At 46.3% G+C, this 24,616-nt stretch overlaps 1 protein-coding gene across 1 annotated transcript in view; it reads right to left on the minus strand.

Moving 5' to 3' along the window:
* Positions 1-23,627, minus strand: part of LOC144892177 (uncharacterized) — a 58,027-nt gene extending 34,400 nt beyond the window's left edge. The window contains exons 1-5 of the mRNA XM_078777440.1: positions 23,603-23,627; positions 22,518-22,664; positions 21,547-21,590; positions 19,928-20,365; positions 2,233-2,258 (exon numbers count right to left, since the gene is read on the minus strand). Coding sequence (XP_078633566.1) covers positions 2,233-2,258; positions 19,928-20,365; positions 21,547-21,590; positions 22,518-22,664; positions 23,603-23,627 — 680 coding nt within the window. The remainder of the gene's footprint in view (positions 1-2,232; positions 2,259-19,927; positions 20,366-21,546; positions 21,591-22,517; positions 22,665-23,602) is intronic.
* Positions 23,628-24,616: the final 989 nt, after the last annotated feature.

Here is a 24,616-nt window from a genome sequence, read left to right on the forward strand (position 1 = left end):
CAAGATCGGAGGGCCAGCGATGGTCAGAAAGCAAGAGAATGTCCAACGCAAGAGAGCAGAGAGAGAGAAAATGTTGAATGCCCTCCCTTTATATAATCTCCCCTTGGTGAATCAGCTGGTTCCTTCTTGCCTCTGGGCTTCAGCTGCATGCCGATTGGCCCTCCGTTCCATTGTTGTGATCTCCCAATCAAACCCCTCAACCAATCTGTCGCGAGGTGGGCATGGCCTCAGCTGGCCTGAACAATGTTTTATCGCCATGTTGGCACAATGCGTGGGCGCTTCCCGGCTGCACATCCGCTGAGTATTATTGTGGGGGGGAATTTAATTAGTATGCGTGGTGCTATAAGGCCTGCCGAGTGTTTATTGGTGTAGTGCCATAAGGGACAATGGATAAATTACAAGGTCTCACGAACAGGGAAATTAGCATAATCCCTATGATAATTAGCACAAGGCCATCCTCGTATAACCACAAATATACAAGCTTAATCCAACATCCGGGCTGAACAGGTTCCTGACTTACGTACATCGAAAAGGTTCCTCCCATAGATATATATATATAGATTGGCAGTGGGTCACGACAGGGCGAGATTTCCGGCCGCCATATTGCCACAGGAAAGCTTTCAAGTTGCCATCTGTGGAATGCACTCGCGTCATCGTCATTTGCAAGTTATTGTTGATTAAATTGACTACAACTGGCGAACAAAGTATCAGGTTAGTGTCGTACATTGGATTAAAACACATTCAGTTGCCAGACTCTGATAATGTTGTAACTTTGGTGATATTTAACGCATCGTCTGCCTGTCTACACTAACACTGGTTCATAGTAGAATGTTAATTCTCTTAAATGTTCTGTCCATGAGGTACATGTACCTCCAAAATGCAGCTCTCATAAATCATTGAATAAAGATAGGACATTCTGGGGCACATTTGGGACTATCCATGACTCATGAGGAAACTTGGCCATGTTCAAGAATTCTCATGGGGTTAGAATTCTCGACCGAGATCTTCAACACCAAGGGGTTGACTTATCCTGTATTCAATACTATTGCCAAGCAGTCAAAGGTAGGCCTATTATATTTATATAAGCATTATAAATATAAGCATTAACTTTTACATTGTGCTTGTTCTTTCTTCAAATATAGGAGGGAGTAGCCTAGGCTACAGTTAAGATGCCCAGGCAGTGTGCACATGCAAGATGCCGATATATACAGAGGAAGGGGAATGGTCTGACATTTCATCTGTAAGTTGAATACCACAATATCTCTTCTAAATATATGACATGTATATCTCTTATTTGTGTTTACAGGGTAGTAGACCTAATAAAATCTGCAGGTTTGAGGTCTGCTTTCCATGCAGCTCAATCAGATTGAATTTAAACAATTAGCTATCTTATTTTCAGCTTCCCCACCAGTGAAGGGCATGAAGAAAGAAGAAGGAAATGGTGTATTCAGATGAAACGGGTAGAGGGGTGGAAGCAACCACATTGCAAAGACCTACAATGTTAGGCGAATGGGGATGTCAATAAGACACGAGTCAACCAAGCTGGTGCTGTTCAAAGGCCAGTGATTGACAGGCATACCCAGTGTACAGTTACTGTACACACACTCAGTGTACATATGTACATGTGTGATATCACTAACCCGTGTATTTGTGTTTTATTAAAATGTTGTTAACGTGTGATGTGGTTTTATTTCTTAGCTCTGTGTATATCCATGAACATATTACATGTAACAATCTTTGATTCTTTTTATTAAAATTGCGCAATGATAGTGGCATCTTTAATTCAAACAAATATTTCTCCGTTAATATTTGCACAGGAAACCAACAAATGCTTGGCAGAGATTTGGCCACAGCTGCTGGTATTTTGTGTGGGTGTCTGCGTAAGTTTTCTGTTCATATCCCTTCAACTTTGCTTGGGAGAGCAGTTTTCGTTGGTGTTGCGAAGATTGCACCGTCGTTAACTAGTGTGATGTGCTGGTCTGCTGTTGCTGTGAGGCAGAGTTCAAACCGCAAGCAAAGTGTGGTGCATATAATGTAAGCCTATATATTTATTGCTATTTTCAACGCAAAAGTGGACAAGTACAAATGTTAAAGAAAGCAGTTAAATTCAATGATGACAGATCCACATTGTGCTTGTGAGTGACAACCTTCAACTCCTGCAAATAGCAAGTCAAACAATCAACGCCTTGACACTGTTACAATAATTAATATGTGAACATATTGTTCTCACACTGGGGCAAATAGTCCCAGACCCCTCGCTCAGTATAAGGTACTGTTGAAGGAGCTGGGGCTCCCACGTCGATCGGAAGAATGGACGCGACAAAAAGCTGGAATTCATCCGAGTTGCTTTAATCAAACCAAACACTCAGGCACTCTAAAAAGCCCGTTTATCGGGCAGCAATATAATGTATATACATATTATCCCGGAGCGTTTGCCCAGGAAAGGCGAGAGGGGGCGTGGCCCAGCGTCCTGGCTGCGGCCTGGCAAGTTGAGGGCGAGCCTGCCCGGGCATGCCCGGGCATGCCCGGGCGTCCCGACCGAGGCCTGGCAAGTTGAGCGCGGGCCTGCCCGGGCGTCCTGGACGAGCCCGGCATGGTGATCGCTCCGCGTCCTTGATAGGTGCAAGGCGATTGTGAAAACCCAGCGTTAGCCGCTACACATGTCCCCCCAGAATCGACTTGCACCGGCAGGGTCAATTTGAGGGGGGTCCTGATGACCCGGCCGAAGCGACCCCTGGCGGGTCGTGGGAGGGGGTCCGGTGTGGTGGTGGGCGGTCGAGTGGGGGGCACCGTGGACGGGGGTCGGCCTCACCACGGCGGAAGGGCCACCCGTGGTGGGTGGTCGACGTCCACGTGCGCCGGCTTGAGGCGGTCCACCGCAATCCGGTCCGACCTGCCGCCGATGTCGATGATGAACGACTTGTCGTCCCGTCGCAGCACCCGGAAGGGCCTGTCGTACGGCGGCCGGAGTGGCCCCCGATGTGCGTCGTGACGCACAAAAACATACTCCGCTGTGCGAAGTGCTGGGGGGACGTAGGACTGGGGGTCACCATGGTGGGATGTTGGCACGGGGGCAAACCGTCAGGCGGCCTCCTGGAGGTCCGAGCGCTGGTGAGCTGCGGACCAGGGACTGGTAGCGTCAGGCACGAATTCGCCCGGGACGCGTAGCGCCTGGCCATAGACAAGCTCGGCGGTGGATGCCTGGAGGTCCTCCTTGGGGGCCGTGCGGAGGCCCAAAAGGACCCACGGCAGCCGGTCGGCCCAACCGCCGTCTTGAAGGCCAGCCATGAGCGCGGCCTTCATGGAGCGGTGGAATCGCTCGCACAACCCGTTTGCTTGGGGGTGGTAGGCCGTAGTACGGTGGAGCTTGACCCCCAGGTTGCGGGCGACCGCGCCCCACAGCTCGGAGGTGAACTGTGGTCCGCGGTCTGACGAGATGTCCACCGGTGCGCCGAAGCGGGCGACCCAGGTGGCGATGAAAGCCTGCGCTACGTCGGCGGTGGAGACGAGGGGAACGGCCTCCGGCCACCTGGTGGTCCTGTCCACCATGGTGAGCAGGTGTGTGAACCCCCGTGACGGGGGGAGGGGGCCCACCAGATCCATGTTGACGTGGTCGAAACGTCGTTCGGGCACGGTGAAAGGTGCCAGCGGGGCCTGGGTGTGTCGGTGGACCTTGGCCCGTTGGCAGGCCGTGCAGGTGCTGGTCCAATCGCGGACGTCCTGACGAAGGCCGTGCCAGACGAATCGCGCCGACACCAGCTTCTGGGAAGCTTTCCGGCCCGGGTGGGAAAGGCCGTGGAGGGAGGCGAAGATGCGGCGTTGCCAGGTGACGGGCACGATGGGGCGAGGCTGGCCTTGGGAGACGTCGCAGAGCAGGACAGTGTCTGCGAAGGGGATGTCGGCCAGGCGGAGGCCCGTGTCCGCCGCCCGGAGGGCTTGCACCGTGGTGTCGGTGGTTTGGTCCGCCGCCATAAGCGCAAAGTCCACGCCCAGGTGGACCGCGTTCGCGCTGGCCCGGGAAAGACAGTCGGCCACGGCGTTGTTTTTGCCGGCGACGTGCCGGATGTCCGTGGTAAACTCCAACACGGCGGAGAGGTGGCGCTGTTGACGGGCCGACCACGGCTCCGTGACCTTGGCCATGGCGTAAACCAACGGCTTGTGGTCGACGAACGCCGTGAAAGGTCGGCCCTCCAGGAGGTGGCGGAAATGGCGGACGGCCAGGTGTAGACCGAGGAGCTCCCGGTCAAACGTGCTGTATTTGAGCTCGTTCGGCCGGAGCTGCCGGCTGAAAAAAGCGAGTGGCTGCCAAACCCCGTTCACCCATTGCTCATGTACGGCGCCCACCGCGTAGTCGGAGGCATCCGTGGTGAGGGCGATGGGAGCGTTGAGCACCGGGTGAGCGAGCAGTGTTGCGTCGGCGAGGGCCCGCTTTGAGCTTTGGAAGGCCGCATCCATTGCTGCGGACCAGGCGATGTCGTGCTTGGCCGACTTGCCCCGGAGGGCTTCGTAGAGGGGCCGCATGAGTTGAGCAGCGCGGGGCACGAAGCGGTGATAAAAATTCACCATTCCCAGGAATTCCTGCAGGGCCTTTATGGTGCGGGGATGCGGGAACGTGGTGATGGCCTCGACCTTGGTTGGCAGCGGCACGGCCCCGTTCTTGGTGATGTGGTGGCCCAAAAAAACAACGGCCGTCGTGCCGAAGTGGCATTTGGCCGGGTTGACGATGAGGCCGTGCTCGCTGAGGCGCCCGAACAGTGTTCGGAGGTGGAGGAGGTGCTCGGCCCGGGACGTGCTGGCGACGAGGATGTCGTCCAGGTAAACGAAAAGGAACGGCAGGTCACGCAGCACGCCGTCCATCAAGCGCTGGAACGCCTGAGCCGCGTTCTTGAGACCAAACGGCATCCGCAAGAATTCGAATAAGCCGAACGGCGTGATGACTGCCGTTTTAGGGACGTCGGCCGCCCTGACAGGTACCTGGTGATATCCCCGTATGAGATCAATTTTCGAAAAAATGACCCGTCCCGCCAGACGGGCGGAGAAGTCTTGGATATGCGGGATCGGGTACCTGTCAGGGGTGGTAGCGTCATTGAGACGGCGGTAGTCGCCACACGGGCGCCATCCACCCCCCGGCTTTGGCACGATGTGCAGTGGCGAGGCCCACACGCTATCGGAGCGCCGCACGATGCCGAGGTGCTCCAACGCGTCGAATTCGGCCTTCGCCACGGCGAGCTTGGCTGGGTCGAGGCGGCGGGCCCTGGCGTCGACCGGCGGGCCCGTGGTTGGTATGTGGTGCTCGATCCCATGCCGTACTGCGACGGCCGAAAACGTCGGCCGCGTGAGGGCCGGGAACTCCGTGAGCAGGCGAGCAAACTCGTTCGCCGCCGGGACGGCGCATGCCAGCTCGGTCGGCACGGAGCTGCTCAATGTGCATACCAGGGAGCTGAAGGTTTCGGCGTTGATTAAACGACGCCGTTGGACGTCCACCAGCAGTCCGTGTGCGCAGAGGAAGTCGGCGCCTAGCAGAGCCATGGGCACGTTTGCGGTTACAAACGTCCAAGCAAAGCGTTGGCCGCCGAAGCAGAGGGTGACGTTGCGCGGGCCGAAGGTGCGGATGGTCGATCCGTTGGCCACAACCAAGGAGGGGCCGCAAACCGTGGATTGCCTGTCCTGGTCAGAGGCGGGTATGACGCTCAGTTGGGCGCCGGTGTCGCACAGGAAGCGCCGTCCGGACGCTTTATCCGTGATGAACAGTAAGTTGCCCGTGTGGCTGGCGCTCATGGCTGGTAATGAACGCCGGCCCGGCCGTTTCCCGGCCTGCCGAAGGTGCACGGGGGTCGGCATGTCCGGGCCTTCTGTCCGAACCTGGCATGATAGTAACACCACGCTTGGTCAGGTGGAGGCCCCGGTCGTCGTGCTGGAGGTGGTCGGCTCGGTGTAGCGGCCGCCAATTGCGTCGGCAGTTCGGTCGTCGACCGTGCCGGGCGCTCGGGCGCCATGGGTGTTGCGTCGGACGGCGGTGGGTCCCATGTCGCCGCTGCGATGCGCTGTCCTGCGGCGGAGATCTTGTCGGCTTCTCTGGCAAGGGCCCGGGGATCTGTGATCATCGTGCTTGCCAGGGCGAGGTGTACCGGGTTAGGCAGCTGACGGAGGAACAGCTCCCGGAACAGGAATGCCGTAGAGTGCTCGCCGAGCAGTGAAAGCATGTAGTCCATTCGCTCGGAAGGGCGCGTGTCGCCGAGCTCGGGCAGGTCGAGCAGGCGCCGTGCGCGTTCCGCCGATGGGAGGGCGAAAGCGTCGAGGAGAAGCTTCTTAATCGCGCCGTATTTGTCAGCGGCTGGCGGGCTCTCGAGGAGGCTCAGGGCGTGGGCCGCGGTGGCCGAACAGAGCGCTGCTACCACATGGTGGAAGCGGGTGTCGTCGGCCGTGATGCCTCGCAGGGCGAACAGGGAATCCGCCTGTGCAAACCAAACCGCCGCGTGAGCCTCCCAGAAGGTAGGCAGTTTAAGGGCGACTGCCGTGTCCATGTCGGTAGGTCACCAATGAAGGAGCTGGGGCTCCCACGTCGATCGGAAGAATGGACGCGACAAAAAGCTGGAATTCATCCGAGTTGCTTTAATCAAACCAAACACTCAGGCACTCTAAAAAGCCCGTTTATCGGGCAGCAATATATATACATATTATCCCGGAGCGTTTGCCCAGGAAAGGCGAGAGGGGGCGTGGCCCAGCGTCCTGGCTGCGGCCTGGCAAGTTGAGGGCGAGCCTGCCCGGGCGTCCTGGACGAGCCCGGCATGGTGATCGCTCCGCGTCCTTGATAGGTGCAAGGCGATTGTGAAAACCCAGCGGTAGCCGCTACACTGTATTGTACAATATGATGAATTAATCCTTGTCCATGTATTTAAATGGTCTGTTTATTAGTCCCAAAATGGCTTCAGCTGCGGCTTTGGAGCATTGCAGTCTGGGTTTGAGATCATTATATTAATCCGTACACCAAGATTCATTTTCTGGTGATGTTTCGCTCAATTCTTTATCTTCCATGTCGTCGATATGTTTGTTGCCAGGACCAATATGCATGACTTTGCATTTATCCTTGTTGAATGGTCAACAAATCGCTAAACAAACAACAGGCCATATCCACAGGCTGATATAGAGTACCATCGCGAATCCTGAAACAAGAGATGTCAGTGCCAGTCACGTCTTCCTTTTCCTCTCTCGAGCCCGTTACAAGAGTCTCCAAACATCTTCTGACTTCCCACTCCTTTCAAAATATAATTACAGCAAAGGCCTAAAGCACATTGTGATATTTGAAGCCTGGCCGACGTCAGACTTCATTAAGACGTGGCACCTACCACTGGCTACCAGCAGCGCAGATTGATGACAACGCCCAGTTATCCTGTGGCAAGATGGCGGACGCAAATCTCGCTCGGCCGCTTGCGCTTGGCCGGCAACTGCCAATCTATATATATATATCTATGGTTCCTCCTACCCCCAATCATCGGAGCATCTACCTATACAGATCTAACTGAATCTATATATTACTACTACAAAATTCCTAACCACACTTTAGTGCTTTTTCTTGTTCTTGATACTCGCAAAGAGGTTTTTCGGACTGGCAAATTGGTGATTAAACAAACGATGTTTTATGTTGTCGATGTTTGGTTTCTGTGTTCACAGCGTTTGTCTCTCCGTATGTATGTATGTCCCTCACATATTTATCCTACATATTGGGTGTGTTTTATACCCACAATTACACTTCTGAAAGGTAGAATGTAATTCCATTTGGCTTTGCCAGTTATGTTTCTTTCAACACCCTTTAGGGAACGTTCATATATTACGTCATACATCTGGTTGGGGCGAGTTATCACACTTGATAAATGGGGGGAACTGAAACGATGACAACAGGGTGATGATATATGATGGGGGTGGGCGGGGGTGGTGGGGAGGGGGGAGGTGGTGCATGCCCCCCAGATTATATATCATCAAAACTTTGATTAAGAGCTCTTCAAACATTGAAACATTTCTTATGACTTCCTCCAACCACTGTAAGCCTGGTGTTCATATAAAATTCATGACTATTCGGCCGAACCTTTGAAAGAGTAGATCGGGGTGTGAAACACTAGTCTGGGGTATTGTGTTGTTCATTGCTATGGTGATGCTTGTGATTGATTTTGATTCAATGTGATTCTGTATTGTGATTTTCTGGGCTACTCTGGGATACAAAACGTAAACTGTTCACCTGGCGTAGGTATGCTCTCTACTGCGTGCCGTTCTAGTTTCAAATGAGTTTGTTGTCGAAGTTTCACATGGAATCAGGAACAGACTGGAGCTGGTTGTTCTGCAGATCAAGGATTGTTAGTTTGGTAACTTCAAAATTAAGCGACAAATTATATCTGAAGTACATCCGGTAATGACATTAAATTATTTACTCTCAGTGATTATTTGTTTTTATATTTGGGGATTATTTGGCTTTTGTGGTTGTCCAGGATTTTGATAATCTTACTATAATTCACCAAATGTCCATCTGTCCGTCTGTTCCCAGGTACCGCAAAAACGGCTGAACCGATCGCAACGATATTTTTTGTGGGTAATCCTGGGACCCCCTGGAGTAAAATAGGCTGCATTGTTTTTCCAATTTTCCAGTTTTTCCAAACACGATGGAATAATATTGTTGCGGATCTTCAAAGCCCGTTCCCGTTGCAAAGGGGAGATTAAGCCCCTTTTTCTCTCTGGGTCTTCGAAACCGCGAGACTGAGTCGCCACTTCCGGGCAGACGTGGAAAAGGGTCTCAGGACAATTTCGCACGTACCTTGAGTACCCACGCCGCAGTGGAAGCGGGGATTGAGTCTCACACGAACCACTCGTGATTGCGTACGCCCGAGCGGATGGCGTATCACGTGACCCGTGCTGTTACCTTTCTTATAGAACCCGATCAGAGCGATCTAATTCGTACCATGCTAAGCCAATAATGGAAAACACAAGATGGTCGAATCAAAAGGAAGAACAGATTTATATACTATTTACAATGATTTGGAAATCCCGGTGTGTGTACCCTGGATAAGAATAGGTACACCGTATCCCTGCGTGTCGTAAGAGACGACTAAGAGGGTTGGCGTCAGGAAGGGCATCCGGCCATAAAAACATTGCCTCAAAAAGGGAACCATGACAATTACAACTACATATGGGCAGGGTACAGCCCGAAGTGGAGATCGGTTTCTGAGGTTTGGGACATGGAATGTAGGGACAATGACAGGGAGAGCAGGAGAAGTGGTGGAAGTATTGGTCAGAAGAAGAGTGGACATATGTTGTGTGCAAGAGACGAGATGGAAGGGAAGTGGTGTGAGAATGGTGAAGGGTAGGCAGGGACAGAAATACAAGTTTGTGTGGCAAGGGTGCCCGGAGGGTGTGAATGGTGTTGGTGTCCTGTTTTCTGAGGAGTTTGTAGACAGTGTGGTGAGTGTGACTAGAGTGAGTGATAGGTTGATGATGGTGAAAATGATGATTGGAAAGCTCTTGGTGAACGTCATCTCGGGATATGCTCGGCAGGTTGGTCGAAGCGATGAAGAGAAGGACAAGTTCTGGTGTGCGATAGAGAAGCTGATGGAAAATGTGAAAGATGAGGAAGTTGTTGTGGTAGGAGGAGACCTAAATGGACATGTGGGAAGGAGTATGGATGGTTTTGACGGAGTTCATGGGGGTTACGGATATGGTGTGAGAAATGGAGAAGGTGAAAGGATTTTGGAGTTTGCTGATGGAGCTGATTTGTTGATTTGTAATACTCAGTTCCAGAAAGAGGATAATAAGCTTGTTACATACACGACAGGTGGGTCGACGACAACCGTTGACTACCTGATGGTGCATAGGCGAGATAGGGGGCACCTCCGGGACACAAAGGTGATCCCGGGGGAGGAGGCTGTTTCACAGCACCACTTGGTTGTCTGCAACGTAAGGGTGAAAGGTGCGAGGAGAGCTCGGCGGGTGAAGTACCAACCGAGAATGAAGGTGTGGAGGTTGAAAGAGGTGACAGTAAGGGAGGCATTAAAAGAGAGGCTGAGTAGGGTCGAGGATGATGTGGTTGAGCTTGAAAGTGGTTGGATGTCAATGAAAGCCTGTCTGTTGGGAGCCGTTGGTGAGGTATGTGGATGGACAAAAGGACCACCGAGGCACTCGGAAACATGGTGGTGGGATGATGAAGTTGGAAAGAGGATTGACGAGAAGAGGAAGAAGTTCAAGGAGTGGCAGAAGGCGAAGGGTACGGGAGCAGAAACAGCAGAGCATGAAAGTTATAAGGCAGCCAGGAAGGCTGCAAAGAAAGAGGTAGCAAAGGCGCAGGAGGCATGTAGGAAAATGTTCGGAGAACGCTTGGATTCGGAAGAGGGTCAGAAAGTAGTATTCAGGATTGCAAAGCAGATAGCGAAAGAGAGGTGTGATGTGATGGGGGTGAGTTGCTTGAAGGATGAAGTGGGACAAATCGTTGTCGACCCAGATGGAATGAAAGGAAGATGGAAAAGATATATGGAAATGCTGTTGAATACAGAGAATGAATGGGATGGCAACATAGAGAGTAACCCTGTTGTAGGACCGGCAGAGAAGATAACTGAGAAGGAAATTGAGGAAGCGATAAAAGCAATGAAGGGTAGAAAAGCGGGAGGGCCGACGGGAGTTGTGGGAGATATGTTGAAGGCAGCAGGAAGTTGGGGTGTGAAGAGAATGACAGAGATCTGTAATCTGGTGGTGAAAGAAGGCCGCATTCCAGTGGCTTGGGAACTGAGTACCCTCATCCCTCTATACAAGGGGAAAGGTGACCCTCTGGAGTGTGGCTCGTACCGAGCGATAAAGTTATTGGAGCATGGAATGAAGGTATTGGAAAGGGTGTTGGAGAGGAGGATAAGGAAGAAAGTGAAGATCGACGAAATGCAGTTTGGATTCATGCCAGGAAGAGGAACGACAGACGTGCTTTTCATTGTGAGGCAGTTGCAGGAGAAGTACATGGAGAAGAGGAAGAAGTTGTTTCTTGGGTTTGTTGATCTGGAGAAAGCATTCGATAGGGTACCACGCAAAGTATTGACATGGGCATTGAGGAAGTTAGGAGTGGAGGAATGGTTGATCAGAGTTGTGATGGCAATGTACAAAAGAGCGCGCACAGCTGTAAGGACGAAGGACGGGAACAGTGGTGAGTTTGAGGTGAAGGTGGGAATGCATCAGGGGTCGGTACTAAGTCCACTACTATTTGTAGCTGTGATGGAGGTGCTGGCTCAGAACGTAAAGGAGGGTTTACCGTGGGAGTTGTTGTATGCAGATGATCTGGTGTTGATTGCGGAAAGTATGGATGGACTGAAGGAAAAGATGAACACGTGGAAGGAATGTATGGAGACAAAAGGTCTGAAGGTGAATATCGGAAAGATGAAGGTGATGGCAAGTGGTAAAGCATGTGGTGAGGTGGAAAGAACTGGGAAGTGGCCCTGTGCGGTGTGTAGGAAGGGTGTCGGAGTGAACTCCATTCAATGTACAATGTGCGCTGAGTGGGTTCATCAAAAATGTAGTGGTCTGAGAGGGTCATTAACCAGTGTGGCAGCTACATTCAAATGTAAGGTGTGCACAGAAGGAGCTGCAGATGGAGGAAATGTTGAGTTGGATCTTGGAGACGGCGTGAAGCTGGAAGGTGTGAAAACATTTTGCTACCTCGGAGACATGCTGAATGGAGAAGGTGGATCAGACTCGGCAAAGGTTGCTCGAGTGAGATGTGCATGGAAGAAGTTTCGGGAACTGGGTGGCGTGCTGATGATGAGGGGAGTGTCGTTGAAGCTGAAGGGAAAGGTGTATGCTGCATGTGTGAGAAGTGTTATGATTTATGGGAGCGAGACATGGGTAATGAACGAAGAGCAGCAACGAAGGTTGGAAAGGGTGGAAATGCGAATGGTTCGGTGGATGTGTGGAGTATCGTTGAGAGAGAGGAAGACAAATGATGAATTGCGAAAGATGATGGGAATAGAGCCTATGATTGATGCTGTGAAGAGGAACAGGTTGAGATGGTTTGGTCATGTGTTGAGGAAGGATGAAAGTGACTGGTTGAGAAGAGTGATGGAAATGAATGTAGAAGGAAGCAGAGGACGGGGAAGACCGAAAAAGACTTGGCTAAAGATGGTGGAAGAAGAAATGTGGGCAAGGGGGTTAACAAGGAGAGATGCAGAAAATAGGGCAAAATGGAGAAGATTGTCATGGGGACCACAAGGCTAAGCCCGCTCTAGCAGGGAAAATGGCCTTTAAAATGCCTGTTGTTGTTGTTGTTTTGATTATTTGTTTTTATATTTGGGGATTATTGGCTTTTGTAGTTGTCCTCATTTTGATAATAATAATAATGTTGTAGTTTTTAAACATCATTATTGTTGATTTTGTGTGTTTTGTGAATCCAGAGGGTCAGATAATCATTGCTGGGACGAATGCGGGCCCATTGGATGTTATAAAGCCAGGTGTACTGAAGGCTGGTCACGTGACTGGGTCAAGACTTAAAGAAAACACAAGAAGAATAAAGACCTTCCACCAGGTGTTGTAAAAACATAAAATACCCACAAATGAAAGGAACAAGATCAGTGGCGACACCACAACGAAAAACACCAAAGTTCATCCTCATCATATCATGGACCTCAGGAGTTTTTATACCAAAAAACATGTTGGTGAAGTCTTTAGGTGAAACATGGAAGCAGCTTGGATGTGATGATACCCAACAGGTGAATCATTCTGACCTGATGATACCAAGCAGGTGAATCATTCTGATTTGATAATACCTATCAGGTGAATCATTCTGACCTGATGATACCTCGCAGGTGAATCATTCTGATTTGATAATACCTATCAGGTGAATCATTCTGATTTGATGATACCTCGCAGGTGAATCATTCTGATTTGATAATACCTATCAGGTGAATCATTCTGACCTGATGATACCGAGCAGGTGAATCATTCTGATTTGATAATACCTATCAGGTGAATCATTCTGATCTGACGATACCGAGCAGGTAAATCATTCTGATCTGATGATCCCGAGCAGGTGAATCATTCTGATCTGATGATACCGAGCAGGTGAATCATTCTGATTTGATAATACCTATCAGGTGAATCATTCTGATCTGACGATACCGAGCAGGTAAATCATTCTGATCTGATGATCCCGAGCAGGTGAATCATTCTGATCTGATGATACTAAGCAGGTGAATCATTCTGATCTGACGATACCAAGCAGGTGAATCATTCTGATTTGATAATACCTATCAGGTGAATCATTCTGACCTGATGATACCTCGAATGTGAATCATTCTGATTTGATAATACCTATCAGGTGAATCATGCTGATCTGACGATACCGAGCAGGTAAATCATTCTGATCTGATGATCCCGAGCAGGTGAATCATTCTGATCTGATGATACCGAGCAGGTGAATCATTCTGATTTGATGACATCTCACAGGTGAATCACTCAGACCTGATTTGACCCAACAGGTGAATCAGCTATATTTGGACCATCTGTCTAATAACATAACACTGATCCGGTGTCTGTGTGTCCGTTTGTGTGTTCACACTTGCCCGGTCCGTTTCCTCTCCAAAATGTGAGGATGTGCTCACCGACGAGCGCCAGACACTGTGACATGTTCTTGGAAAAACATCAAACTGATGAATTTCATATTTAATTTTGAGAGAAGTAACACAGGTACCGCACCTTCCTAAACCGTGCATTTAAAAATAACTTTCAAATTAATCGTTTATTCCTGAATTTGACAAGGTAATTTCATATTATCTCATGAAAGTGTGAGCTGATGCAAACTACACGCATGTTGCTCATGTCACCACCTCATGTATGGAGTTTCTGTTTTGCTTTCCAAAAAAACAGCTTTAATAAAGCTCCTGTAGATCTTTCAGATGAAATATTACACTTGTCTGGAAGTTCTGCAGATGGAAAAATGTGGATCTGCAAAGCATGTCATTTGATAATGAAAGGTGGAAAGATGCCAGGACAAGGCAAATGTAACAAAATGACACTAAAACCACAATCAACAGAACTGAGAGACCTGAATTCTTTGGAATTAAGACAAATATCACAACGGATCCCTTTCATGATCTTGTTGTTCTTCCACATGGCAAACAACATGGGATCCATGGACCTGCTGTCAATGTCCTTTCCAAGCTCAATGTTGTACGTAAATAGTTTGATCCATCGAAGGTTGATCCAGGTCATCTTACCCTAGATTCAGCAGCCAACAAAACTATTCCTTCAAGATTATCCATCCCTCCTTCGACTCATCCCATCCATCTCTACTCCCCCTCATTCACTCATCCATCCATCTCTACTTCCCCTTCTTCGACTCATCCCATCCATCTCTACTCCCCTTCCTTCGACTCATCCCATCCATCTCTACTCCCCCTTCTTCGACTCATCCCATCCATCTCTACTCCCCCTTCTTCGACTCATCCCATCCATCTCTACTTCCCCTCATTCACTCATCCATCCATCTCTACTTCCCCTCATTCACTCATCCATCCATCTCTACTTCCCCTCATTCCCTCATCCATCCATCTCTACTTCCCCTCATTCACTCATCCATCCATCTCTACTTCCCCTCATTCACTCATCCATCCATCTCTACTTACCCTCATTCACTCATCCATCCATCCATCCATTCCTCCAACCATTGATCATGTAAAAGACAATCTGTGTAACCGAGCTATGGTTCCCACATGTTGCCACTCTGGGTAATCTGGATTGAAGTGATCGATTGTGGTTATTGAAACATAGTTCATGTTTTATGTTTGGATTGTATACACAGTATAAACTACAACGGCACTCAGTCGAGAGTATACCTCCACCTGGTCGGCCATATCACTCAATGGTGAATAATCACTCAAAACATTCTGCTGGCCGGATCCAGATTCGGATCTTTACCAAAATCGAACCGATTCTTCCTTGTCACAAACTTCACAAGTATGCTCCACATGTCTTCGTGCTAAAATGGCCTTTCAGAATTTGCAACAGGTCACATGGTTTTGCAGCCATAAATAACTAAAGGGATATATGTAAAAAAATAATCTTGAACTACCAGCTTGATCAACGTTAAACTTAGTGGAACAAGCGTTTTAAATTTCAGTAGGATTGGTTGTACGGTTTGGAAGGTAGCAGTTATTATTACGTGAAGTAGAAGAAACTCCACATATTATCTTCTCCAGCCATGTGACTTTTCAGTGTGGCTTTATTTATGATGAAAGCGGGGTTGGGTCAAAGCGGGGTTGTGTCAAAAAGGTGTTGTATGAAGTGTCAAAGGGGGGTTGTGTCCAAAAGGGGTTGTGTGAAAGCAGGAAGGCGGAGGAAATCTGTCATCACTGCCAGCAGGTATAAAGTGGCCGTTCTAGTTACCCGTTATAATTACCATTTATAGCCCATAATAATTACCCATTATAATTACCCTTTGGCACTCTTTTTAAGCCATGACAAAAACACTTTAGAATTATCCTTCAAAATTACCCTTTATAATTACCCTTTATAACCCATTAGAATAACTCTTTACAATTACCCTTTAGCATTAACCTTTAGAATTACCGTTGAGAATTACCCTTGAGGATTACCCATTGGAATTACCAATTAGAATTACCCTTTGTAATTACCCTTTAGCATTAACCTTTAGAATTACCGTTGAGAATTACCCTTGAGGATTACCCATTTGAATTACCCTTTGGAATTACCCTTTGGAATTACCCTTTGGAATTACCCTTTGGAATTACCTTTTAGCATTAACCTTTGGAATTACCCTTTGGAATTACCCTTTGGAATTACCCTTTGGAATTACCTTTTAGCATTAACCTTTGGAATTACCCTTAACCTTTGGAATTACCGTTTAGAATTACCTTTTAGCATTATAAATATATATAACCACCTTTAGAGGCCATTTTTCCCCGCAAAGCGGGGGTTGGCCTTTTTCGGGAACCGTGGTTGTTGTTGTTTTTCGGTCCCCTTTTTGAAGCAATGTTTTACGGCCAGATGCCCTTCCTGACGCCAACCCTTTTTGCCGCCTTTAACGACAAACAGGGAATTACCAGTGAGCCGGTACTCAATTAGCCGACCTCGGAAGGATGACTGGCTGAGTCAACCCCCCTGACGTTAATTCAGCGATCGACCGGGATTCGAACCCAGGATCCTAGGAATCCTAAGCCGGCACCCTAGCCGCTAGCCCAACACCAGGGTTAGCATTAACCATTGGAATTACCATTTAAAATTACCTTTTAGCATTAACCATTGGAATTACCATTTAAAATTACCTTTTAGCATTAACCTTTGGAATTACCGTTTAAAATTACCTTTTAGCATTAACCTTTGGAATTACCGTTTAGAATTACCTTTTAGCATTAACCTTTGGAATTACCGTTTAAAATTACCTTTTAGCATTAACCTTTGGAATTACCGTTTAGAATTACCTTTTTGCATTAACCTTTAGAATTACCGTTTAGAATTACCTTTTAGCATTAACCTTTGGAATTACCGTTTAGAATTACCTTTTAGCATTAACCTTTGGAATTACCGTTTAAAATTACCTTTTAGCATTAACCTTTGGAATTACCGTTTAAAATTACCTTTTAGCATTAACCTTTAGAATTACCGTTTAGAATTACCTTTTAGCATTAACCTTTGGAATTACCGTTTAGAATTACCTTTTAGCATTAACCTTTGGAATTACCATTTAGAATTACCTTTTAGCATTAATCTTTGGAATTACCGTTTAAAATTACCTTTTAGCATTAACCTTTAGAATTACCGTTTAGAATTACCTTTTAGCATTAACCTTTGGAATTACCGTTTAGAATTACCTTTTAGCATTAACCTTTGGAATTACCATTTAGAATTACCTTTTAGCATTAACCTTTAGAATTACCGTTTAAAATTACCTTTTAGCATTAACCTTTGGAATTACCGTTTAGAATTACCTTTTAGCATTAACCTTTGGAATTACCATTTAGAATTACCTTTTCGCATTAACCTTTGGAATTACCGTTTAGAATTACCTTTTAGCATTAACCTTTGGAATTACCATTTAAAATTACCTTTTAGCATTAACCTTTGGAATTACCGTTTAGAATTACCTTTTAGCATTAACCTTTGGAATTACCGTTTAGAATTACCCATTGGAATTACCCTTTGGAATTACCGTTTAGAATTACCTTTTAGCATTAACCTTTAGAATTACCGTTTAGAATTACCTTTCAGCATTAACCTTTGGAATTACCATTTAAAATTACCTTTTAGCATTAACCTTTGGAATTACCGTTTAGAATTACCTTTTAGCATTAACCTTTGGAATTACCATTTAAAATTACCTTTTAGCATTAACCTTTGGTATTACCGTTTAGAATTACCTTTTAGCATTAACCTTTAGAATTACCGTTTAGAATTACCTTTTAGCATTAACCTTTGGAATTACCGTTTAAAATTACCTTTTAGCATTAACCTTTGGAATTACCGTTGAGAATTACCCTTTAGGATTACCCTTTGGAATTACCCATTGGAATTACTCTTTGGAATTACCCTTCAGAATTACCCTTTAGAATTACCCTTTAGAATTAAACTTTAGAATTACCGTTTAGAATTACAATTAGCATTACACTTTACAACATCGGTTCTTAACCAGGAGTACCTGTACCCCCTGGGGGTACAACACCTCCAAGCTGGGGGTACGACACACGCTGCCCCAAAATAGTGTTGGGGACTACAAAAAGTATTGTTGGGGCCTGAGACACAAAATAAAGTTCAACAGGTACCCTTGTCAAATGACATTATCCGTTCCAGGATTGGTGACATGAGTAGAGATATCTTGCAGCAGGTGATCGCAGACATCAAAGCCAGTCCTGTCCAAGTGAGTCTTCAGTTAGGTGAGTCAACTAAAGTCCGTTTTTGTGGTCAGTTGTTGGTATTTGTGCAGTACGTGAAGGAGAAAGAAGTGATGGAAGAATTCTTGTTTTGTGAACCGCTGACAACCACAAAAGCAATCGATGTGTTCAATCTCATGAAAGATTTCTTCTTGAAGCCTTTTTTTTTTTTTTGTATACAAGATCGAGGCTCGTGAGAGAGCCAACATTAATCACACAAAAAGTCAAACCGACACATAAAACACAAAATAAGGGGAGCGGTAGACAAGATGGGGAGAGAGGAGGAAGGAAACAAACACAACATTTGAGAGCAGGGACATCGGGAGAAATGTGGGAGGGGGAGGGCTTGGGGGGAGGTGGGAGAGGTATAAAACATATGAACACTGCAAGGACCTCCAGGAAAGAAAGTGGTATTTCAAAAAAGTGTATCTGGGGTGAATTAGCGGGGGTAGGAAAGATCAAGGTTTTGGATGGGGGAAGATAAGAGATGGTGGTGAACAGCTGTTTTAAAGACCTGGTGGGTGGAGTGGGATTAAGGGGAGTGGGGGAGTTTGTTCCAGAGGTGGGAGAAAAGAGGAATGAAGGAGTGAAGGTTAGCAGAGAGCCTAGATTTTGGCAGTTTAACCATAAGAGGGTTGCTGGTAGATCTTGTGCGACCTGCAGGAATATCAGGGGGACAGAGCACAGAGAGAGCTGGGGGAGCAAGGCCGGAGAGGAGTCGGTAGAAGACAGAAAGACCACCAACCTGCCTGCGGTGAGTGAGTGAAAGGCCCCCGGAGTTAGTTTCATCGCAGGAGATTCCAATGATTCTGAACGCTTTGGTTTCAACAGCGTGAAGAGGAGCTAGGTGTGAGGCAGGAGCACCGGCCCAGAGGGGGGAACAGTATTCCATTGAGCTGTGGATGAAAGCCTTGTATGTGGTGAGGAGCTCAGGTGTGCCAAGGAAGGACTTCGCACGACGGAGGATGCCCAGTCGGCGACTGGCTTTCGAGGCTAGCTTGGAAATGTGGTTTTCCCAGGAAAGATCATGGCAGATAGTGAGACCCAAAATCTTGAGCGACAGAACTTCTTGGAGAGGATTGTTGAGAAAGTCGATGGGAGGATTTTCCAGTCGGTCTTTTCGGAGAGACATAGTAAGAGAGTGAGATTTGTCAGGATTGAAAGACATGTTCCACTTGTTTGACCAGTCTGTGATTTTGTCCAGGTCTGCAGAGAGTGAGGAGGCTGCAGATTGCCGATCTGAAGGATGAGGAATGGAGCGGCAGAGAGTGGAGTCATCAGCAAAGAGGTGGAGAGGATTTTCAAGAGGGTCAGAGAGATGTTGTTCATTGTTGTTGTGTTGTGTTGTATTGTGTTGTTCATTGCTATGGTGATGCTGGTGATTGATTTTGATTCAATGTGATTCTGTATTGTGATTTTCTGGTCTTCTCTAGGATACAAAACGTGAACTGTTCACCTGGCAGAGGTATGCTCTCTACTGAGTGCCGTTCTAATTTTAAATGAGTTTGTTATCGAATGGATTCAGGAACAGACTGGAGCTGGTTGATGTGCAGATCCAGGATTGTTAGTTTGGTAACTTCAAAATTAAACTACAAATGATATCTGAAGTACATCCGGTAATGACATTTAGTTATTTACTCTCAGTAATTATTTGTTTATTTGGGGATTATTTGGCTTTTGTAGTTGTTCTGATTTTGATAATAATAATAATGTTGTAGTTTGTCAAATATCATTGTTGTTGATTTTGTGAGTTTATTTTGAGAGGAATTGTAGAAAATTAAAATAAAGAAATTCCATATCAACCGTTTATTTTTAACCATGAATACAACAGGGGGGTTACCATTTCCTTTAATGCACACTTTGCATACATTGCTTTCCATTAATGTTTATATTTTAAGCAACTTGTACATAATGTGCATAATCCCTCTGGAATAATGGGATTCCATTTCACTTTGTCGGAGCTGTTTGGGAATAAGTTAACTCTTGATCAGAGCAATGGAGCTCGTACAGATTTTGACAAGAGAAGGGACAGGCAGAGACTTCAGCTTGTTGTTGTACAGATATAGATGTGTTAGTCTGGTAAGTTTATCAAACACTCCACTGGGTAAAGACTTCAGCTGGTTGTTGTCCAGATCCAGACGTGTGAGTTGTGTTAGTTTATCAAACACTCCACTAGGAAGAGACGGAAGCTGGTTTTGGTCCAGTTCCAGATGTGTGAGTTGTGTTAGTTTATCAAACACTCCACTAGGAAGAGACTTCAGCTGGTTTCGGTCCAGATCCAGACGTGTGAGTTGTGTTAGTTTATCAAACACTCCACTAGGAAGAGACTTCAGCTGGTTATAGTCCAGATCCAGACGTGTGAGTTGTGTTAGTTTATCAAACACTCCACTAGGAAGAGACGGAAGCTGGTTTTGGTCCAGATCCAGGATTGTTAGTTTGGTAACATCAAATTTAACAGCAAAATATATCTGTCGTACATCCGGTAATGACATTAAATTATTTACTCTCAGTGATTATTTGTTTTTATATTTGGGGATTATTTGGCTTTTGTAGTTTTCAAGGATTTTGATAATCTTGCTATAATTCACCAAATATCCATCTGTCCGTCTGTTCCCAGGTCCCGCAAAAACGGCTGAACCGATCGCAACGATATTTTGGGTGGGTAATCCTGGGACCCCATGGAGTAAAATAGGCTGTATTGTTTTTCCAATTTTCCAATTTTCCAGTTTTTCCAAACACGATGGAAAAATATTTACCGATATGAAGTGATGTGGCTTTTTTTGAAATTCTTCAAATACTGCTTAGATTTTGATGAGAATTATGAACCTGCCGCGAATGTGGAAGTGGACAGATGACGGCAATGTGCGGGTTTGATAATATCCAAACACAACCGTCATTTAAAACAGTATCTTGTTAAAGTATCAATTGATGATTGGAATTGAGTGAAAACAATTACGATTTTGAATTCGTAATTGTATTCACCCACCGGTATGGAACTTCACATCAGGATTTATACATTTGTTTATGTCATGAATGTTGTTAAAAGTTTATTTTTTATATTAATGCTATTTAATTTGTGATTGGAGTTATGTTGTTTGGAATGAAAAAAAAGATATCGAGTTCAAGTGAATGAGGACATGCCGGGATGGTTTCTACTTTCTAAACGTGAAACTTGCGGATCGCCATATGCAGATTCGCCACGGACGGCAATGTATAAAAGAGCGCGCACAGCTGTAAGGACGAAGGACGGGAACAGTGGTGAGTTTGAGGTGAAGGTGGGAGTGCATCAGGGGTCGGTACTAAGTCCACTAGTATTTGTAGCTGTGATGGAGGTGCTGGATCTGAACGTAAAGGAGGGTGTACTGTGGGAGTTGTTGTATGCAGATGATCTGGTGTTGATTGCAGAAAGTATGGATGGACTGAAGGAGAAGATGAACAAGTGGAAGTAATGTATGGAGACAAAAGGTCTGAAGGTGAATATCGGAAAATCGAAGGTGATGGCAAGTGGTAAAGCATGTGGTCAGGTGGAAAGAACTGGGAAGTGGCCATGTGCTTTGTGCAGGAAGGGTGTCGGAGTGAATTCCATTCAATGTACAATGTGTGCTGAGTGGGTTCATCAAAAATGTAGTAGTTTGAGAGGGTCATTAACCAGTGTGGCAGCTACAATCAAGTGTTCGGTGTGCAAAGAGGGAGCTGCAGATGAAGGAAATGTTGAGTTGGATCTTGGAGACGGCGTGAAGCTGGAAGGTGTGAAAACATTTTTGTTACCTAGGAGATGTGCTGAATGGAGAAGGTGGATCAGACTTGGCAACGGTTGCTTGAGTGAGATGTGCATGGAAGAAGTTTCGGGAACTGACTGGCATGCTGACGAGGAGGGGAGTGCCGTTGAAGCTAAAGGGAAAGGTGAATGCTGCATGTGTGAGAAGTGTTATGATTTATGGGAGCGAGACATGGGTAATGAACGTAGAGCAGCAACGAAGGCTGGAAAGGGTGGAAATGCGAATGGTTCGGTGGATGTGTGGAGTATCGTTGAGAGAGCGGAAGACAAATGATGAATTGCGAAAGAAGATGGGAATAGAGCCTGTGATGGATGCTGTGAAGAGGAACAGGTTGAGATGGTTTGGTCATGTGTTGAGGAAGGATGAAAGCGACTGGTGTAGAAGAGTGATGGAAATGAATGTAGAAGGAAGTAGAGGACGGGGAAGACCGAGAAAGACTTGGCTAAAGATGGTGGAAGAAGAAATGCGGGCAAGGGGGTTAACAAGGGGAGATGCAGAAAATAGGGCAAAATGGAGAAGATTGTCATGGGGACCGCAAGGCTAACCCCCGCTCTTGCAAGGAAAATGGCCTTAAAATGCCTGTTGTTGTTGTTGTTTTGATTATTTGTTTTTATATTTGGGGATTATTGGCTTTTGTAGTTGTCCTCATTTTGATAATAATAATAATGTTGTAGTTTTTAAACATCATTATTGTTGATTTTGTGTGTTTTGTGAATCCAGAGGGTCAGATAATCATTGCTGGGACGAATGCGGGCCCATTGGATGTTATAAAGCCAGGTGTACTGAAGGCTGGTCACGTGACTGGGTCAAGACTTAAAGAAAACACAAGAAGAATAAAGACCTTCCACCAGGTGTTGTAAAAACATAAAATACCCACAAATGAAAGGAACAAGATCAGTGGCGACACCACAACGAAAAACACCAAAGTTCATCCTCATCATATCATGGACCTCAGGAGTTTTTATACCAAAAAACATGTTGGTGAAGTCTTTAGGTGAAACATGGAAGCAGCTTGGACGTGATGATACCCAACAGGTGAATCATTCTGACCTGATGATACCAAGCAGGTGAATCATTCTGATTTGATAATACCTATCAGGTGAATCATTCTGACCTGATGATACCTCGCAGGTGAATCATTCTGATTTGATAATACCTATCAGGTGAATCATTCTGATTTGATGATACCTCGCAGGTGAATCATTCTGATTTGATAATACCTATCAGGTGAATCATTCTGACCTGATGATACCGAGCAGGTGAATCATTCTGATTTGATAATACCTATCAGGTGAATCATTCTGATCTGACGATACCGAGCAGGTAAATCATTCTGATCTGATGATCCCGAGCAGGTGAATCATTCTGATCTGATGATACCGAGCAGGTGAATCATTCTGATTTGATAATACCTATCAGGTGAATCATTCTGATCTGACGATACCGAGCAGGTAAATCATTCTGATCTGATGATCCCGAGCAGGTGAATCATTCTGATCTGATGATACTAAGCAGGTGAATCATTCTGATCTGACGATACCAAGCAGGTGAATCATTCTGATTTGATAATACCTATCAGGTGAATCATTCTGACCTGATGATACCTCGAATGTGAATCATTCTGATTTGATAATACCTATCAGGTGAATCATGCTGATCTGACGATACCGAGCAGGTAAATCATTCTGATCTGATGATCCCGAGCAGGTGAATCATTCTGATCTGATGACATCTCACAGGTGAATCACTCAGACCTGATTATTCCCAACAGGTGAATTACGCAGACCTGATTTGACCCAACAGGTGAATCAGCTATATTTGGACCATCTGTCTAATAACATAACACTGATCCGGTGTCTGTGTGTCCGTTTGTGTGTTCACACTTGCCCGGTCCGTTTCCTCTCCAAAATGTGAGGATGTGCTCACCGACGAGCGCCAGACACTGTGACATGTTCTTGGAAAAACATCAAACTGATGAATTTCATATTTAATTTTGAGAGAAGTAACACAGGTACCGCACCTTCCTAAACCGTGCATTTAAAAATAACTTTCAAATTAATCGTTTATTCCTGAATTTGACAAGGTAATTTCATATTATCTCATGAAAGTGTGAGCTGATGCAAACTACACGCATGTTGCTCATGTCACCACCTCATGTATGGAGTTTCTGTTTTGCTTTCCAAAAAAACAGCTTTAATAAAGCTCCTGTAGATCTTTCAAATGAAATATTACACTTGTCTGGAAGTTCTGCAGATGGAAAAATGTGGATCTGCAAAGCATGTCATTTGATAATGAAAGGAGGAAAGATGCCAGGACAAGGCAAATGTAACAAAATGACACTAAAACCACAATCAACAGAACTGAGAGACCTGAATTCTTTGGAATTAAGACAAATATCACAACGGATCCCTTTCATGATCTTGTTGTTCTTCCACATGGCAAACAACATGGGATCCATGGACCTGCTGTCAATGTCCTTTCCAAGCTCAATGTTGTACGTAAATAGTTTGATCCATCGAAGGTTGATCCAGGTCATCTTACCCTAGATTCAGCAGCCAACAAAACTATTCCTTCAAGATTATCCATCCCTCCTTCGACTCATCCCATCCATCTCTACTCCCCCTCATTCACTCATCCATCCATCTCTACTTCCCCTTCTTCGACTCATCCCATCCATCTCTACTCCCCTTCCTTCGACTCATCCCATCCATCTCTACTCCCCCTTCTTCGACTCATCCCATCCATCTCTACTCCCCCTTCTTCGACTCATCCCATCCATCTCTACTTCCCCTCATTCACTCATCCATCCATCTCTACTTCCCCTCATTCACTCATCCATCCATCTCTACTTCCCCTCATTCCCTCATCCATCCATCTCTACTTCCCCTCATTCACTCACCCATCCATCTCTACTTCCCCTCATTCACTCATCCATCCATC

This window comes from Myxine glutinosa, chromosome 5, assembly GCF_964187855.1.
Source record: "Myxine glutinosa chromosome 5, kmMyxGlut1.1, whole genome shotgun sequence".
Classification (NCBI taxonomy): Eukaryota; Metazoa; Chordata; class Myxini; order Myxiniformes; family Myxinidae; genus Myxine; species Myxine glutinosa.